This window comes from Callithrix jacchus, chromosome 9, assembly GCF_049354715.1.
Source record: "Callithrix jacchus isolate 240 chromosome 9, calJac240_pri, whole genome shotgun sequence".
In the NCBI taxonomy this organism is placed as follows: Eukaryota; Metazoa; Chordata; class Mammalia; order Primates; family Cebidae; genus Callithrix; species Callithrix jacchus.
Window position 1 is genome coordinate 111,407,291 of NC_133510.1, and position 19,334 is coordinate 111,426,624.

General features: G+C 44.5%; 1 protein-coding gene across 2 annotated transcripts in view; it reads right to left on the reverse strand.

Annotated features, from left to right (window-relative positions):
• Positions 1–242: 242 nt before the first annotated feature.
• SART3 (spliceosome associated factor 3, U4/U6 recycling protein) overlaps positions 243–19,334 on the reverse strand; it is a 43,339-nt gene continuing 24,247 nt past the window's right edge. For both annotated transcript variants that reach the window (XM_002752952.8, XM_054238822.2), the window contains exons 7-19: positions 17,521–17,676; positions 16,644–16,782; positions 16,067–16,174; positions 15,288–15,365; positions 15,098–15,156; positions 13,325–13,434; positions 9,878–9,990; positions 8,873–8,949; positions 8,118–8,286; positions 4,120–4,574; positions 3,486–3,638; positions 2,342–2,532; positions 243–1,658 (exon numbers count right to left, since the gene is read on the reverse strand). In XM_002752952.8, the coding sequence (XP_002752998.1) occupies positions 1,481–1,658; positions 2,342–2,532; positions 3,486–3,638; positions 4,120–4,574; positions 8,118–8,286; positions 8,873–8,949; positions 9,878–9,990; positions 13,325–13,434; positions 15,098–15,156; positions 15,288–15,365; positions 16,067–16,174; positions 16,644–16,782; positions 17,521–17,676 (1,986 nt within the window). In that variant the 3' untranslated portion in view covers positions 243–1,480. The remainder of the gene's footprint in view (positions 1,659–2,341; positions 2,533–3,485; positions 3,639–4,119; positions 4,575–8,117; positions 8,287–8,872; positions 8,950–9,877; positions 9,991–13,324; positions 13,435–15,097; positions 15,157–15,287; positions 15,366–16,066; positions 16,175–16,643; positions 16,783–17,520; positions 17,677–19,334) is intronic.

Genomic DNA, 19,334 nt, shown 5'->3' on the forward strand with positions numbered 1-19,334 from the left:
ATGATAATTTATAGGGAGGAGAGCTGACATAGGAAGGTGGAAATTTGAGTGGACAGTTGATGACATTAAGGGATTACTGCTAATATTTCTAGGAGTGAAGGCCTTTCAATCCTGAGACACCTGCCACAACATTATTGGACAGTCACGGTGACATCTGGAACATGCCTAAAAAGAACAGAAGGTGAAGGGGAGACAGACATGAAGGAAGAGGGGCTGGGAGCTGAGGAATGCTGGAAGCCGAATGGTAGGCACAGAGGAGTTTATTTTACTGTTCTGTCTACTTTTTAATAGGTTATATTAAAAACTGTTAAGTTAAAAAAAATATAGAAAAGCCCGACTGATGCACAAAAACTTAACACAACAGATAAATGAGGAGTTGATTCCCATAACATATACAAGGATTCCCTGACATCCTTCTCCAGACTGTGTAAATAAAGGAAGCTTCCCCTACTGAACTGGCAATGCTGTTTTCAAAGCAATAAATATTATTTGATATAAGATGTGAAGTAAAAAAGCTCATAAGCTCCAGTGTCAAACTGCTATAACCTAAATTGTATAAAACTGAAGACACATCACAGCTGAAATAATTTAAATCAAAGTGACAATGAGATTTGACTTAACAGAAGTTCTATTTACACATCCATTAGGTAAAGCAAGGTACACCCACTTCAAAACACATCCATATGTGAATGTACATCTGAGTACCGTTCAGCAATAAGTTTTTAAGAGAACTTCAGTTTAATAAAGCTAAATGGGGAGAAGGAAAGTTTGCATTTAACATGGTATTAAACAAAACCAAAAGGCTGAAACTCATGTTTAGACAACACAAGTCACTAATCACTAGGCAAAGAAAACAGTCCACAGCAGGTGGCACAAATAATTCCTATACAAATGTTGCAAATATTCTGCTTTAAGGAAACATAAAACAATGGTTGACGTGTCATTTACAAATACAGAATATAAAAATGCACAGCCCCCTTGAACAAAAATCCAGCAAATGTTTTTAGATGACTTCCCTCAGACCCACCCCCACATTAGGCCATTCTGGTGAATTACTAGCATCTGCCATTTCATCTTTTAAAAGAATGATGGGCACATGTGCTGTCCAGGGTGGAAGACAAGTGTCATATAAAAAGGGGCCGGAGCTGGCCAGAAACATTTGGACAAGTGCGTCTCAAAAACTCTGTGTTCTAGTTTTGCTTCTGTGCCTCAATCTTGAAGATACAAAAGCCGCTTAGGACACCACATCCTGGGCCCAGCCTGCAGAGTGGTCACTTTTCTGCCACCGCCCTCAATATGAGGGAGCACTGAAAGGCTCCTGACTTAGGGCCTCTTCCCCTTTCTGTGAAGCAGAGGAGCCATCTGTGGTTGCGAGTGGGCAGCACACCAGGGCTGTCCATCCCCAGTGCACTGGTGGGTAGTGTGGGTGGTCCTCCGGGCCAGAGTGAAGTAAGGCATTTCCTGTCTCCCAGAGTCCTGTTCACTTTCTCAGGAACAGCTTGGCAAAATCGGCATTGGACATCTTGGGTGCCTCGGTGGCTGGTGGGGTGGCAACTGCAGGAGCTGGGGCAGGGCCGTTCTCGGCCTGAGGAGCTGCAGCACTTGGGCGCTGCAGGGCACGAGGCAGCAGAGCCAGCTGCGTCCTTCCCTTCCCCCTCCTAGAAGAGCAAACACCGAATGGACCTTTTGAAGCAACAATTCATGTCCCCTGGTTTATTTGTAAAAATAAGCCAAGACAGTTTTAATATAACCAGAAGTTAAAAAGTGAAAAAGAAGGATGAGATAATCCTTGCCTCCTTAATTCTGGCTATTAAGTAAAAACTGCTTCAACAAACGACCTTGTTCAGTTTTGGCAAAGATTAACCCTGAGCACCAGTCACACTCAAAGGGAATCAGAGTGACTATCGCCTCTCAGACCTCACCAGTCACCCAGCAATTCCGCTATCTCCTCCTCATCCCTATCGGGGGGAAAAGCACAGCTTATATGGATCATAGCTAGGGCTGTAGACTGGCACACACATGGGTATGAGATTTTGTTTTAAACACACAGATCCAACTGGCAAAGGGGACTTTAAAATAGTCACTGCCTTTAGTTCTGTAATAAATGACGAAGTGTAAATTGGCCAATACCAGGCAGGGGTCACTGCCTAGGCTTGCACCCTCCCTGGACCTGCTCTGGACACCTTGCTCCAGTGGAACCACAGTGATTACCACAAGAACAGCAGACCTTGGCTTTTCTGTCCTAACAGGAAGCTAATTCGTCCTGGTTAATCCCACCATGGTCCATGAACTGGTGTCAGCCACAGTGAAGTCTGCACTAATCTACTGTGCAAGCACTTACGCTCCGTATGTCTGCGGTGAAGGCATGGGGCCACCTGATGCCTTCCTGGCCTCTGGCTTCTCTGGAACCTTCCTCTGAGGAGGGTTGCTGATTGCCACTTTGATGACATTCTCTTTGATAGTCATGCCGTCCATCTTCATCACAGCCTGCGACGCCTGGGATTCATTTTCATACTCTACATAGGCCAGGCCCTGGAAGAGGCAAGATCCAGAACCAAGTCAGATCCTGCAGACCCAGGATACAACCTCCTCCCACAGGGCAGGCACTGGGCCTCCTCCTGGAGACCAGCAGACCAGGACACAGCAGACGCCCCACCAACAGATTATCTTCCCCACCACCACATCCTCTGTCTACAGGCTTGTTTCCCCACCCTCCTCTCCTTCCCTATTGCTGTTACGCACTGTAACTTCAGATAACCCTTCCAAGTTCAGGACACGTGGTATGTGCTGCGGAAGTAGAAAGAAAGAAGGAAACAGACAGATGGACCAGTATAAATCCAGCAAATAAACCAAGAGGTGGACGGAACACAGGGTGAGCAGTCCAGGTGCCCAGGTGAGCCCTCGTGTTTCTGTGCCCTTACACCGCACCCCGCCCCCCCGTTTCATCTTCTTTTTCTCTCCATTAACCTGGATAAAGGGGAGGAGGTAAAGTGGGCAGTGGGTAGACAGTAACACAAAACCACTTACTACTCAAAATGGGGCACAAAAGGACTTAGCAGGAGACTGCGGGGCAAGAAGGAAGGACATGAGAAGACGTACTGCAATGGAGGGACTCAAGGGGCCTGGCTGGAGGCCCCAGGGAAAGAGAGGCCTGGGAAAGAGGGAGGAGGCTACACAAGGTGCCCACCCCAAAGCCTGTGTGCTGCTGGTCACAGGGCTTCCCTCAAGCCCCACAGCAAGGGGCCAGAGTATGGTGAATTCATGATCATCTATTTCCAAGTGCCTTATTCTTTTTAGTACAATTAACTACAAACAGGTTAATCTGACTCCAAATATAAGTAGAGCTAAGTGTGCAGATCTTTGTTAAAATAACTTTTCTCAGCAGATGAACTAGGAACCCACCCTAAAGGTAAATAATCTTTGAACAGATACAAAAACGAAGTTTGCATGAGTCTTGAAGAGGCACAGTCTGCTCTAACGCTGACCTTTGGTTTGCCAGCCCTATTGGTGACCAGCCTGAGGTCCTTCACGGTGCCATGAACCTTACAGATTTCCTCTAGTTCCTCTTTAGTGCAGGAGAAAGGCAGGCCCGAGATGAACAGCTTGTGTTTCTCCAGGGAAGTGCTGTACCTGAACACCTGTAGGAAGGAAGGGAGAAAAAAAACCATGATTCAAGGCCTGACCCTGCTCACCTGACTCCTCTGACACCAGCCTTGTCCCCAGGAGCATGCCCAGCCAGGCAGACCAGAGCCAAGCCATGCTGAAGCTTGTTAACAGAGCCACCGGGCTGAGTCATTTAACCTCTCTAGCCTCCATGTCTTCCTCTGTAAAATGGCAAGAATAAAAGTGGCCAGTCACAGAGTCTGATAAGGGTTCAATGAGGTGACATACATACAACACATTTAGCACAGTCTCTTGTCACTACCAAGCACCCAGCAGCAAGTACCTATGCCATGAGTCAGACCTCAGTCAACCAGGTCAGCATGGACCTCGGCAGACAAGGAAGTTTAGATCCAAACAGCATAAAACTTCTGTTTATATCCTAAATATCACTGCTGCAGGAAGGAAGTCCCTACAGCAATCACAGATACAAGGCATTCTGTTTTTCCATAAACCTACCTTAAAATCGGGGTTTTTGCTCTTATCCACACAGGGGGAAACAAACATTGGCCTCCCCTCTACACTTTTACGGTCCATCTCCAGTGCCTGAAGGGCTGATTTCTCTTCTTTAAACTCCACATAGCAGTAGCCTCGGAAATCCCCACGGTTGCTGAAGATGGGTCGGATCTGGACCACCTCCCCACAGGCCTCGAAGAGCGGCTTGAGCTTCGCATCCGGCTCCTGCATGCTATAGGGCAGGTTGCTGACAAAGACGGTGATGCTGTCCTTGCTGCTATCGTGCAGCACCTTGGGCATGTCCCTCTTCAGGGAGGCTGCCTTCTCCTTCTGCTTCGAAGGGGGCTCCACATCTACAACAGCACATTTCCCAGCGGGCCCTGCTGCTGATTCCATGTTTTGTGTTTCTCCAGCTGCAGGGATGCTGTTCTCCACCCTTCTGCGTTTGGAAGGCTGCTCTACAGGTTTTCAAAAGAAAAAATAGCCTTGGTTAACCGTTACCTCTCTTTGGGGAGCTTGAACAGAGGTGTGATGTGAATGAGCTGTGACAGCTGCATGTGACACTCCCTCGCCAGACACAGAAGAGCAAGCATCACCCGGAGAAGTCTTTTGTGACCCGCCTGACCTGTCCCACGACTTTCTGTGTGCCCCAGTTATACTCGGGTAAGTGGGCTCAGTCAAGTGGAAGTAATAATATAAATCCCCATTGTCCACTCTTAATTATACAAAAGGCCAGAGGGTCTCAAAGTTCAGAAAGCAAATCCCAGGGCCCCTCTCCTACAAAAGCCCAGGTCAACAGGGGTGGGACAGGACATGAGAATCTGCACTGGAAAAGCACCCTAGTAACTGATGCCCATGCCCCACAGAGCACATTTTGGAAAGCACTACAAAGGGTCTGTGATTTCTAAAACACTTTCAATATTACCTTGTGTCCTTAAGAGAGCTTAACCACAATCTTTTACTCCAGTCTGTCCTCACCACTGCCTCCAGAGGGCCAGGACTAAAGTTCAACAGATGTCTGCCTCCAGCAAACAGACCTCCCCATCAGTTCACCCAACACTTTTGCAGTGAGTGGAAAGCCCTGCACGCTGCTACTGTATTCAAGAGCGCACCTGGGCTGGGTCCAGCTGACTGGCCCGCCTACCACTCCAGCCTCCTCAAACACTGCCCCATCTCTTCTCCATGTATCCAAGTTCAAACCCAATTATTTGCTCTTACAGAAATTGCCAGGCTGTGATAGGCCTTCAGGCTGTGCTAACACTGGCTCCCTGTCTAGCTCGGCCCTTCCCTTCTTGATGCCAGACAGTCACTCAGTCTCCCCGCTGGATTTCAAACCTCTTCCCCTTCAGTCTTCCTGGTACAGAGCTAGCCTTCTTTGGCCTCCACCACTACTAACAATTCCATTTCCCACAGTCCTGATGACATGCCACCGTGGTCACATATCACATTTGCCTTACTCTACTAAACTGGGAGGCCTGAGGGGCAATGAGCCCCCCTTAGTTATTAAGGAAAGCCCAAACAAGGTGTGCAAGCAAGGTCAACTCAAAGATGGATGACTCCATTCCCAGTTCTTTCTGGCTCATACATCTGTACCAAGAAAGTGTACAGAGTCCCTTACACATCCAGAGACAATTCTTTTTTTTTCTTTTTATGAGATGGAGTCTTGCTCTGTCTCCCAGGCTGGAGTTCAGTGGTGCGATCTCAGCTCATTGCAAACTCCACCTCCTATGCTCAAGTGATTCTCTTGTTTCAGCCTCCCAAGTAGCTGGGAAAACAGGCACCTGCCATCATGCCTGGCTAATTTTTGTATTTTTAGTAGAGACAGGTTTTCACCATGTTGGCCAGGTTGGTCTTAGATCCCTGACCTCAGGTGATCCACCCACCTCGGCCTCCCAAAGTGCTGGGATTAGATATGAGCTACGGCACCCCGCCATCAGAGACAATTCTTTACCTTAACTGACTCTGAAATAAATATGACCCAGAGCTGTTCATCCCTAAAATTACAAGGGTGAAAGAAACACTGCTGGAAAATTCCACTAAGTCACAACCATTAAAAGCAGGGCCAAGGCTGGGCATAATGGCTCATTTGTAATCCCAGCACTCTGAGAGGCCAAGGCAGGAGGATCACTTGAGGTCAGGAGTGCCAGACCAGCCTGGTTAACATGGTGAAACCCCATCTCTACTAAAATACAAAAATTAGCTAGGCATGGTGGCCGGCACCTGTAATCCCAGCTACACAGGAGGCTAAGGCAGGAGAATCACTTGAACCCAGAGGTAGAGGTTGCAATGAGCTGAGATCACACCACCACACTTGAGGATGGAGAACTGAGAAAGACTCACTCTCAAAAAAAAAATTTTTTTAATAAATAAATAAAGCAGGGCCAAGCCTGGTAGGTCTGTGCAGGGTGAGGGCTGCTGCAGTGGTGTGCAATGCTACAGCCTGAATGGAAGGAAGAAGATGAGCAACATGGGGCAGTGACAGAGACCCCGCCTGAGATATGGAAGCCAGAATGAAGATGCAAGGGGGTCCATGCAGGGCCGTACCTGGCCCCAGGTGTAGGAGACCAGACAGGGTGGGGATGGCACCCACAAGAAGGGGAGGCAGGAACAGGAAACTGATTTCATAAGTACAGGGGCTGGATGGAATAAGTGAGGATGCTGAGGATAAAGGGAACCAGGTTTCTCAAGGTCAGAGAAGGGTATGACACAGCTGGGCACAGTGGCTCATGCCTATAATCCCAGCACTTTGGGAGACCAAGGCAGGCAGGTCACTTGAGGCCACAAGTCTAAGACCAGCCTGGCCAACATGGCAAAACTTCATCTCTACTAAAAATACAAAAAAATTAGCCAGATGTAATGGTGCGTGCCTGTAATCCCAGCTATTTGGGAGGCTGAAGCACAAGAATCACCCAAACCTGGGAGACGGAGGTTGAAGTGAGCCGAGATCATGCCAGTGCACTCCAGCCTGGGCAACAGAGTGAGACTGTCTCGAAAATAAATGAGTACATAAATTTTAACAAGAGAGAGAAGGTTGCTGCAAGTGTGAAAAGGAACCCTGTGGTGTTAGACTGGAACTGGAGGTACTGGTGTGACATCATGACTTGCAGTATATATAAATAGTTACAGAAGTAAATATCGACATAAATATGTCTGTGTACACATGCACGCACACACACACTCCCTACCCTTGACAACACAGTCCTAGGAGCAATACCCAATAGCAGTGAGCATAACTAGCACCTTCTAAATACCACTCATCACTCAAAGGAACCTTGGAGAAATGACAGACTCCAGGGCTGAGTTAGGGAAGATGACCCTTGGGAACTGTGTGCTAGAAGGTAAGGAAATGATCAAAGAACAAGAGGACGGGTCAAAGGGGCCTGTGTGAAAAAACTCTTGCTAGCCAAACCTGGGATAAGTAGAGCATCAACATAATTACCAAAAGGGCCATCGCCAGCAATGAAACAAAGCGAAATCAGAGGCCACCTGACGGGATTCAATGAGCAGGCCACAGGAGCACCTGTGCACTATTCCTGCCCGAGATGCATGAGCAGAATCCAATCCCCAGGAAGCCTCAGACACACCCAGGCTGAGGGACTCAACAGAGTGTGTCATCGGAGTAAATACAAGAATGCAGGTCATCACAGTAAAAACAAAGCTGAGGAGTGCTCCAGACTGAAGGAGATCCAGCAGACAGGACACCTCAACACAACAGTGCATCCTGATCCAGATCCTTTCACTACAAAGGACATGCCTATGCCTGGGGTCTGAATATTAGACAAGAGTAGTGATCACTGCTAACCTTGGCTCCAATGGCTGCATGCCAGTCATGGAGAAGAGGGCCCTTGTCTGCAAGACGTACACCCTAACAGTGATCAAAGGGTGATGGGTACCAAGCTGGTAATGCATTCTCAAATGGTTCAGGGAAGAACGTTCAACTGTTTTTGCAACTTCTCTAACTTTGAGACCTTTCAAAACACAATTTCTCAAGAGCTCCTTACCTTCTTCATCATCGCCCCACTCCTTCTCATCATCCTCATCTGCTCCGCGCTTATCTGGGCCTCTGGTCTTCTTCTTCTTTTTCAGTGCTTTCTTCTCAGCCCGGGCTCTTTTCCGTTGTTCAGCCTTTTCTTCTTCTTGCTGCACAAGGGCTGCTTCCTTCTCTGCAGCCTAGAAAAGTGGGAAGATGAGGCATTGCTGCATGCGGGGATGACATTCACTGTACTTAATTTGTCAGGAAAGGGGAGATGGGGTGGAAATTCATTACTAAATGAAAAGCAGAGACCATGAGAAAAGGCGGTCAGGCTCACAGATATTCCACACCAGGGCTCATTCAGGTTCCTCGGAATTCTGGATCTGACGTCTGTTATATTAGCAATTTCCTCACCTCAATCATTACTCACCAAAAGGGGAAAAAATTCATAAAACTGAGGCCCTAAATAAGTTGGGGTGTTCATGTTCCACTCATTAGGCTAAGTGAGGCTCTTCTTTTTCTTTTTTTACTAATTCTAGTAAATTTTAGATCCAAAATTCCCTCACTACATGAAACAAGTACCTAATATTGGGGCTGAAGTTTTAGACCAGTCTAAAATGATGATACAAGGCAGGTTAAACATTAATCTAAATATTTTATAATTAATACTGAGTAAAAGACACTTAGGAAAACGTAAAACGTCTTGACAAGAAACATCCATACCAAATCAAACCAAAATAGCTAACAGGGCTGCCAAAGACTTCAAAAAGACACTGTCATTACCTTCAATCTCTGCTCATTGACACGAGCTAACCGGGTTTCAGTTTTCTGAACAGCTATATCCCAATCTTCTAAAGAACCTTGAGAGAAAGAGAAGCAAAACTTTTACTCTTTAGGATTTTGAAGGATATAATCAAATAAATTTTTCTTAATTTCTCTATAACTCCAGAAGAGATTTCTCCCATCAAACAATAAGAAAATGTAATTCATCTAGGCTTGAAGTTTAGAATTCAAATAGTCCTTTCTAAGTGAGTTTAAAATGTCCTTTCCCTTTCAGGAGAGACTTGAAACCCAGAACGTGATCTATTAAGGGCTCTAGACGGCAAAGAATATAAAAACATTATCATGCAAAAGGTACATTTATATTAAGACTGAAGAATTTTAAGAGCTACTCAAATGTTCAGGCATTTATTTTTTGGTGGTCTTTGATTCCCAGTTCTGGGGGGTCCATACCCAAAATCCAGATCAATACCTACAGATAAAGTCACATTATTTTCCTAATGGTTCTAGCTCTCTAACACTGAAGACTCTGAAATTTAACACAGAACACATTGAGCCATTTGCCTCTCCAAGCTCTTTTGTTGGGCAGACGCTGCACTGGAGCACAGTGGCTCTCAGTGGAGGGCTCCTGCCTATCAAGGAACATTTGGCAATGCTGAGAGAAACTTCTGGTTGTCATGTTTGGTTGTGGGGGAAGGTTGCTATTGGCATTTCATGGCTACAAGCCAGGGATGCCACTAAACATCTTACAGTGCACAGTCCCCCCCACAAAGAGTTAGAACTCTGTGCTGAGTGACATCACAGAGTCCTCCTGGTGGCTGCAGAATCTGACAGAAGCTGCAGGAAGACTCATTTTCAGGACACTCATGACAGTCTAAGCGTAAGGCACCACTTAAGAGGTGGCAGCATAAACATAGTCTGTCCCCAGATTGTAACCACAGGCTCCTAACTTGATACCAAACAGCAAATGGGTCAGGCTCCAAGCCAGAAGAGAGCCAGGGGTCCCACCTTCTGTCCTCTCCATGGTGAGCAACACTTCGCAGACATGCTCTGGGTAGTCACTGGTGCACTGGACGGCCCGGTGCAGCGCCTTCCGGCAGTGCTGGGTGTCACCATGTGCCCTAAGGCAGAAAACAAACAGTTGCTGCCACCAGCTCACAAAAAAAAAAGGCACTCAAAGGAAGAGGCTGTCTTCTCCCAGGTAGAAATTCACTCTTCAGTAACTCTAGCTTCTGAGACCTTAGCTTTCAGATCTATCCACGATACTTTGTCCTAGTCACCTACGAAGGCTTTCCCTAAACTACTCTCTCCCTCAGCCATGTAGGGGCTATTGAAAAGCGTATCTCGGAATGTGATCTACAACCAGCATTCTGCCTTTACAGCATTCACATGTGCACACATGGCTGGGGAATCCAACAGCTCTCTGTAACCTGATACAGTCCCTAGGGATATTTTACTATGGAGTCCTACCCAAGGGGAGTAGAATCCAGGGTAGTGTCAAATTTCATATTCAGAGTCAGACTTTTTTTTTTTTAAGATGAGTCTCGCTCTTGTTGCCTAGGTGGGAATGCAATGACGCAATTTTGGCTCACTGCAACTTGCAACCTCTGCCTCCCAGGTTCAGGCAACTATCCTGCCTCAGCCTCCTGAATAACTGGGATTACAGGCACCCACCACCACATCCAGCTAATTTTTTTATTTTTAATAGAGATGGGGTTTCACCAGCTTGGCCAGGCTGGTCACAAACAGACCTTTTTTGTATACTGCTAATCACAACAGCTACACAACAATTCTGTTAGTCATAACTGTTATGAAACAGTATATTCGCATTTGTTTTTAAAACATTTTAAATATACAGAAGTATTATAAATACATATTATGACACTCAGAAAAAATTCAGAGCACTGGTTCTCAAAGTAGGATCCATGTACCTATATGCCCTTGGAGATCCCCTGAGGATCTCCAAGAGCCTCTTAGGAGGCCTGCAAAGACAAAACTCCTTTTATAATAAATGCCAAGATGTTACTGGACTTTTTCACTGTGTTGACATCTTCAAGACAGTGCACAAGAAATGGTGGCCCTTAGCACAAATCAAGGCAGTACATATCTTTTTAATGCACTGTGAGGCCTGGTGCAGTGACTCACGCCTGTAATCCCAGCACTTCCAGAGGCTGAGATGGGGGGATCACAAGGTCAGGAGTTCAAGACTGGCCTAACCAACATGGTGAAACTCCATCTCTACTAAAAATACAAACATTAGCCAGGCGTGGTGGTGCATGCCTGTAATCCCAGCTACTCAGGAGGTAGAGGCAGGAGAATCGCTTGAACCCATGAGGCAGAGGTTGCAGTGAGCCAAGACTGTGCCACTGTACTTTAGCCCAGGTGAAAGAGCAAGATTCCATCTCAAAATAATAATAATAATGCACTGTGTGACGAAATGCTACATACACTTAAAGCCCTTCTGCATACTGAAGTAAATGGTTATTGCAAAAAACAGAAACGCATGTTACCGTTTGAGTTGCAAGCTGATCAAGCCACTTTTTTCATAGACACCATTTTTACTCGAAAGAACACTTGAGTGACAAACCAGTCAGTTACTCAGACCTGGGTATTTGGCAGACATTTCTGAAAATTAACAAAGTGAGGCTGCCACTCTGAGGAAAACCACTGACATTATTTGTTGCATGTGATAAAATTCAAGCTTTCAAGTGAAAATTATAATCTTTGGAAAACTTTTATCTGCCACCACAAGTCTGACAGCTTCCTACGTATAATACTTTTCTACTAAAATCAGTACAGATATGAACAAATATGATTTTGTAATACTATAGAATAAAATAAGTCAACGTTTGGAAGAGCTGCATGATTTAGTGAATTGGGATTTTTCCAAATAATGTCATAGAATTATGGCATCACATAAGAGATAAAATAGACAAGTGGATATTACTGTAACAGAATCTGTCAATATGGTTTCAGATTACACATGCCAACACTGAAGTTTTGCTATAATATGTATGAAAGAATACCCACAATTATCTGAAAATGCTACTAAAATACTTTTCTTTTCTAACCTTTAATCTGGGTAAAGTCAAATTTTCTTCACACTCTTCAATGAAAACAGATCACAAAAGACGGAATGCAGTAACAGGCATGAGAATTCAGCTGTCTTATACTAAGTCAGACTAAATATATATTTGCAAAAATAGAAAACAATGCCACTTTTCTCACTAAATTATTTTGGGGTCTGGAAAACAGTCACTGTTAAAACAGTTATTAATGTCAAATGATTTGTTATATTTAAATGAATTTAAGTGTTTTTGAGATTTCTCAATTTATAAATTATATAAATATCAATAGATATAAGTCGCATACCTAAGTTTCTTGGGATCCTCCAATTTTGAGTGGAAAAGGGATCGTGAAACCAAAAAAATTGTGAACTACTGATCTAGGGGAATATTCAACAAGCTTTAACAGTGATTATCTCTGGGGTGGGACGATAAGAAACTGTCACTTTCGGCCAGATGCGATGGCTCACTCCTGTAATTCCTACACTTTGGGAGGCCAAGGCAGGAGGATCACTTGAGGTCAGCATGACCAACCTGGTGAAAACTGTGCCTCTACTAAAAAAAAAATACAAAAATTAGCCAGGTAAGGTGGACCACACCTTAATCCCAGAAGAACTGCTTGAACCCTGGAGGTGGAGGTTGCAACTGAGATCACACCACTGCATTCTGGCCTGGGCGACAGACCAAGACTCCCCACCACCCCCCAAAAAAGAAAAGAAACTGTCATTTTCTATCACATATTTGTGTAAATATTCTGACTAACTTGGGCATACAGTGTTTTTTAAATAGGGAAAAAATATTCAAAAATAAACAGCAATGTAGCAATGTTATACAATGTATAATGTTCAAGATAAACTGAAAAGTTGGTCACACTGTTTATGTTTTCCCCATGTTATAAATATTGCTAGGCATATCTTATTTCATTCAAATAGGTTTTAAAGGCTTGTAACACATGTATGCTTTAACTGCATTTTCATTACAAAAAAATTTAAGCATAGAAAAGTCTCAAAGAATGGGTCATGCACAGTTATGACTGGGTTAGTAATTTGAGTTTTTTTTCTCTTAGCTTTTTAGTATTTTCTACTTTTCTATAAAAGCAAATATAATAAAAAATAAGTAGTTCCAAAAGGTCAAATAAAATATCATGCCCAAAAATAAAAACAAAAACAAATGAAAAGAAATGCATGGCTATAAGAGTTCCAGGCACAAAATATGATGTCTGGTTCTCTAGCCCTATCCATTAAAAATGTACCCACTAATGAAAAAGACAGAATGAAAGAAGGCAGCCCAGTTCTACGGAGTTTGCCCAAGCTGGTAGGAGTCGGCGAGGAGTGATGACAGGGGCATAGCTGACAAGCACCGCCTCCCTCCCCTCCCCGGGATCAGTTACCTCTCCAGGTTGTAATACTCTAGCCACATGTTGGCGTACTTGGCGTTTCCTCTGGTCATGATGCTATCCCAGAGTTCCCGAGCTTTCTGCATGTTATTGCACAGCCGAGCCTACAGTGCATCAACAGGCTGTTAGGAGACCTAAACCTTATGACATTGACACCCATCATACAACATACTTCCAACCGACACACATAAAAAGCACCCCATTGTAATCCCAGCACTTTGGGAGGCCGAGGCAGGTGGATCACGAGGTCAAGAGATTGAGACCATACTGGTCAACATGGTGAAACCCCATCTCTACTAAAAATACAAAAAATTAGCTGGGCATGGTGGCGCGTGCCTGTAATCCCAGCTACTCAGGAGGCTGAGGCAGAAGAATTGCCTGAACCCAGGAGGCGGAGGTTGCGGTGAGCCAAGATCGCACCATTGCACTCCAGCCTGGGTAACAAGAGCGAAACTCGGTCTCAAACAAACAAACAAAAAAAGCACCCCATGACTATCAGTGTTACAGATGACCCTGGGCATTTCCCAGGCCTCCCTCTAGTGGTAAAAGGCCCAGCCCAAACACTTGAGCCCTTCTGCAGTGACGAGTTTATCTGCCTACGTTTCCTGAGAACCGAGAGAGGGAGTGCATGGTACTTACTGGACAGTCATTTGTTTTCTTTTTTTTGTTTTTTTTTTGGTTGTTGTTGTTGTTTATTTATTTATTTATTTTTTTGAGACAGAGTTACGCTCTTGTTACCTGGGCTGGAGTGCAATGGCGCGATCTCGGCTCTCCACAACCTCCGCCTCCTGGGTTCAGGCAATTCTCCCACCTCAGCCTCTCGAGTAGCTGGGATTACAGGCGCGCACCACCGTGCTCAGCTAGTTTTTTTGTATTTTTAGTAGAGACGGGGTTTCACCATGTTGACCAGGATGGTCTCGATCTCTTGACCTCGTGATCCACCCGCCTCGGCCTCCCAAAGTGCTGGGATTACAGGCTTGAGCTACCGCGCCCGACCTGTTTTTTATTTTTATCAAGTGGAACTAAAAGTATTTGGGAGATAATGTTAAAAAAGACTGATCTAGTATTAAATGCACACTCTGCTACTAATACTTACAAATTGTGACTTGGGCAAATTACTTAAACTGTAATTCTCAGTTTTCTCATCTTTAAAATGGTTAAAACCTAAGCATCCCATACAGAAACTACCTGACAAATGTTAAGTCTCTTCTATCTGACTCTCCCTCAGAGGATAAAACATGATTAGAATTGTTACAATCCTACCTGCTGATCAAGGCAGGTTTTGTGTTTTACTGATCTTGGTGTCCCTGACCCAGTAATGACATCCAAATGATCATATCCTCTAATTACTTGTCAAATCATCTGCTCTCCATATTAGACAGAAGTCTTACTAGCACAGGAATTGTATCTGTCTTATTCCCATAGCAGTGGTACAGTGCTGACAAAGAGTACCCACTCACTGTGCTCTCAAAAATGAAGCAAAGAGGCAGAGATGGATGTAAATGAGTAAATACCTGGCATTCAGACATTTACTACACAACTTCTAGCTGGGAGCTAATATTTTCACCAACATATTTACAAATATGAGTCAAGTTAGGTAAACACCATGAACCCTTGTAGAGCCTACACTACTACCTAGGTAAATAACATAAATCCTTATAGAGCTTAGGCCATTATCTGGGACTCTGACTCAATTTTAATTAAGGTTTAATAGGATGCTATTAAACAATAGTGGATGAAAGTGATAGATTTGTCAAAAACATTTACCTCAATCCTAGCCCAGTTCTGCATGATCACGCAGCTTGGATCACCACTCTCATTGAAACCTTCAAAAACAGCATTAGTAAAATTAGAAACTTAGAGACAAATAGCCTTTGGCTGAAAAGGTACATCAACCAGCAAATAGTATAGACCAGGAAATACAACTGGGCAAAGCCACAGGCGGGGACATACTTACGCTCTTCCACCTCCTGCTTCAAGTACTCCAAGGCTCGAGCAAAGGCGGCCCTCAATTCCTCCAGCTCTTTACTTGAGTCTAGTGGAAACAGCAAAAAAAGGCTTTAGGAAACCATATAGCATGGCATTGTTTGTTTTGTTTTTTATCCTACGCTGAAACTGTCTGGAGACCCATTATGTACTGGAGGCATCATGCAAGGGACACAGAAATAAAATTGCCAATTCCTGCCCTCATCACATAGTGAAGAGAAAAAATTAGAATAGAGTATGGACAGCGTGGTGACAGAGGCAAACACAGGATGCTGTGGTGGGGAGTCTCCCCTAGCTGGGGTGACACAGGCAAACAGGAGAACGGCTAAAGGTTACCTGCATGAGGTAACAGCTGGCACAAGTGTACAAGTTAGGGGTTTTCTGGTTGTTTTCTGGGGAATAGGGGGGCAGAGGATCCCAAAGAGGTACAAAGATTTTTCTAAAACACAGCAGTCTTATTTCAAGAAGTATTTAGGATAAATAAAAAGGCCAGAAGGGAGAAATGAGAGCTAAGACTAAAGAGACTGGCAAGAGCCAGTATAAAATGTAACGACCATTACTCTCTTGCTTTACAATCCATAGCATGACTTGTTAAAGACATAAATTGCTAAGATTTCTGGGGGGAAAGTCACCCATGCCTGGTCTACATCATCTGCCCAATCACAATATATCTGGGGAACTGGGGCATCTCGCCAAAAACTGTATTAAGACCATGATCAGTTCTGAAGTGAAACACATGTGCTTACATACCTTGTTTGAAATCAACCCTTCTCCTCAGGTAATCAAGGTATGCCTGCCAAATTTCCACATAATCAGTGGCCTGGATGAAGCCAGCATTCAAAGCTTTCTCAAAGGTTACTGGAGTCAGAGAAAAAGTCAGGATTTGTTACCAATTCAAACGGAAGCTAATAAAGTTACTACATTTGACTTGACTATAAAAGACTACATGACTTTAAAGACTAATAGATGTAACAGAAAGAAATGAGCTAGACAGGAAAGTTTAAGAAAGAAGTTGCTACAGCACTCTACAGACTGTGTTCTAGAAAAAACTTCTTCCACGAGACGCCCTGCAAGAAGAGTTCCAGGTCAAGGAAGTTTGGAGAAAAAAAACTACAACTTCTCAGGAAATGCAATAAATATTAGCATGTTAAAAAGCTCTAAGAAGCCACAAATATAACCAGTTCATCTCTCACTCAGAGCCCTTTTTGTCATTACACTCCATAACCCAAAGATAACCCCAGGGAACACTGATTTAATGACTTTGTCCCAGGTCTATTTCTCACTTGGGACAAATAGCTTAGAAGTTCTCCCACAAAAACATCCGCACCAGAAATTACTTGATGATCAACTCCATGTCTCTCCATGGCCAGGAGGTACCGACTCCACAAGGCAACTGTCCAGGGGCAGTTTCTAATGGCACGGTTATGTACAGACAAAACCAAATCCTTTACTTTCAGCTGCCGGTCCTATGATAAAGAATTCCAGAGTTAGGAAATTAAATTTTATTGTCAAGAATTCACCAATCAACAAAACATTGCCAGCACAACAAGTGACAAAAGAAATGTCCTTATAAACATCTCTTGTGACCTTGTTTCTTAAGCAAAAAAAAAAAAAAAAAAAATCACTAGGGAGAGTGGGGGAGAAGAGAGGGAGAGAAGCAATTTACAGGTTAACACTGCCTTAAGAGACATCAGCCAATCCTACTGGATATACTTCATTTGGATGCTTTTATACACACACGCTGAAATATTTTGTATATACATACTGAAATATTTACCAATGAAATATCACTTCTGGATTTGCTTAGAGTAACACAGAAGGGGCAAGTAGGCGAGACAACAGATGAAAGTAAATTAAAGCTAAATTGCTAATAACTGTTGAAGCTGGGTGAGGGGTACAGGAAGTTTCATTTTACTGATCTGTCTACTTTTATATGTTTACAATTTTTCCATAATAAAAAGTTCAAAGAAAAAATATCAATTTGTCGTTAGTCCTCAACATACTTAGACTATATGTGAATTTTACTTACAGTTAGTGGCAATTTTAAAATAACTTGAAACGCTGAAACTTTCTAAACGAGTTCGCAAAGAGGAGGAAAAGCAAGAGCAGGGCCATATGCAACAAACTCCTGGCACTCTTACTGATTTTCTCTAAGTAGAGTCTAAATTGGCAAAAGTAAAATGAAATTAGAACAGTTATCTTACTAGGTACTGACTGTAACGGATCCATAAGTCTGGGACAAGGCAGTTCTCAACCAGGGCACGCTCAAAGATCAACTGAATGCGAGCAGGATCGCCAATTTTCATCTCAAAATCAATATATGCTTGATATTCTGCCAGCCTTGGTGCCTCTGCTTGCAACTGGAGTACAGGAAAAGGTATTAAAGTTGAATTTAGTTAGTGACAGGAACCACAACACATCTGCAAATAAAATAAATTGTGGCAAAGCTGGCTACATTAACTAAGAATCACCAAATCCTCACTCAGAGCCAATACACTACGGGCTCTATAACTTCTCGAGCAGAACAAAAGTCTTCTCATCTGGCTCAAAGTGCCAGTACATGGCAGTCATGACAAAGGCTCCATAAACCCTTTTCTAAATCCATTCCTAGACCACAGGGAATTTAAGTGGCCCATCAATCAGGAACTGAGCGAAAGAGGTCACCTGTGCCAGTGACCACTGTTAACCACCCTTCCAAACCAGAAGTCACATTCTTAGGCTGCTGAGTAGAGTTAATACAACCAAAGTGGAAAAATTTAGTGCCTGGTGCTATTTCAGGTTTCTTATTCCAAATATCAGTCCCTGGAAGAATGCAGATAAATGCAGAAGATGGAGGCAGCTGTGCTGAATGTTTACTGATCCAAAGACACACAATCAATTCTTTTTCAAGAAAAATCTTCTTATTCGACATGTTTTCTCTTCAGCCACATTTTGCGCGTGGCCATGACATACTTGAACAATTGAGGCTTTGTGAAACACAGGCACATGCAAGTCATTTATACATGAAAAAGAAAGGGAGAAGGAGTACAGGAGAGTAAGAAAACACACAGGCTGTGTATGTGGAAAGGGAGGAGGAGTATGGGAGAGTAAGAGAACACACAGGCTCTGTACGTGGGAAGGGAGGAGTGCGGGAGAGTAAGAGAACACACAGGCTCTGTACGTGGGAAGGGAGGAGTGCGGGAGAGTAAGAGAACACACAGCCTCTGTACGTGGAAAGGGAGGAGGAGTGCGGGAGAGTAAGAGAACACACAGGCTCTGTACGTGGGAAGGGAGGAGTGCGGGAGAGTAAGAGAACACACAGGCTCTGTACGTGGAAAGGGAGGAGTGCGGGAGAGTAAGAGAACACACAGGCTCTGTACGTGGAAAGGGAGGAGTGCGGGAGAGTAAGAGAACACACAGGCTCTGTACGTGGAAAGGGAGGAGGAGTGCGGGAGAGTAAGAGAACACACAGCCTCCGTACGTGGAAAGGGAGGAGTGCGGGAGAGTAAGAGAACACACAGGCTCTGTACGTGGAAAGGGAGGAGGAGTGCGGGAGAGTGAGAGAACACACGGGCTCTGTACGTGGAAAGGGAGGAGGAGTACGGGAGAGTGAGAGAACACACGGGCTCTGTACGTGGAAAGGGAGGAGTGCGGGAGAGTAAGAGAACACACAGGCTCTGTACGTGGAAAGGGAGGAGGAGTGCGGGAGAGTGAGAGAACACACGGGCTCTGTACGTGGAAAGGGAGGAGGAGTGCGGGAGAGTGAGAGAACACACGGGCTCTGTACGTGGAAAGGGAGGAGGAGTGCGGGAGAGTAAGAGAACACACGGGCTCTGTACGTGGAAAGGGAGGAGGAGTGCGGGAGAGTAAGAGAACACACGGGCTCTGTACGTGGAAAGGGAGGAGGAGTGCGGGAGAGTAAGAGAACACACGGGCTCTGTACGTGGAAAGGGAGGAGGAGTGCGGGAGAGTAAGAGAACACACGGGCTCTGTACGTGGAAAGGGAGGAGGAGTGCGGGAGAGTAAGAGAACACACGGG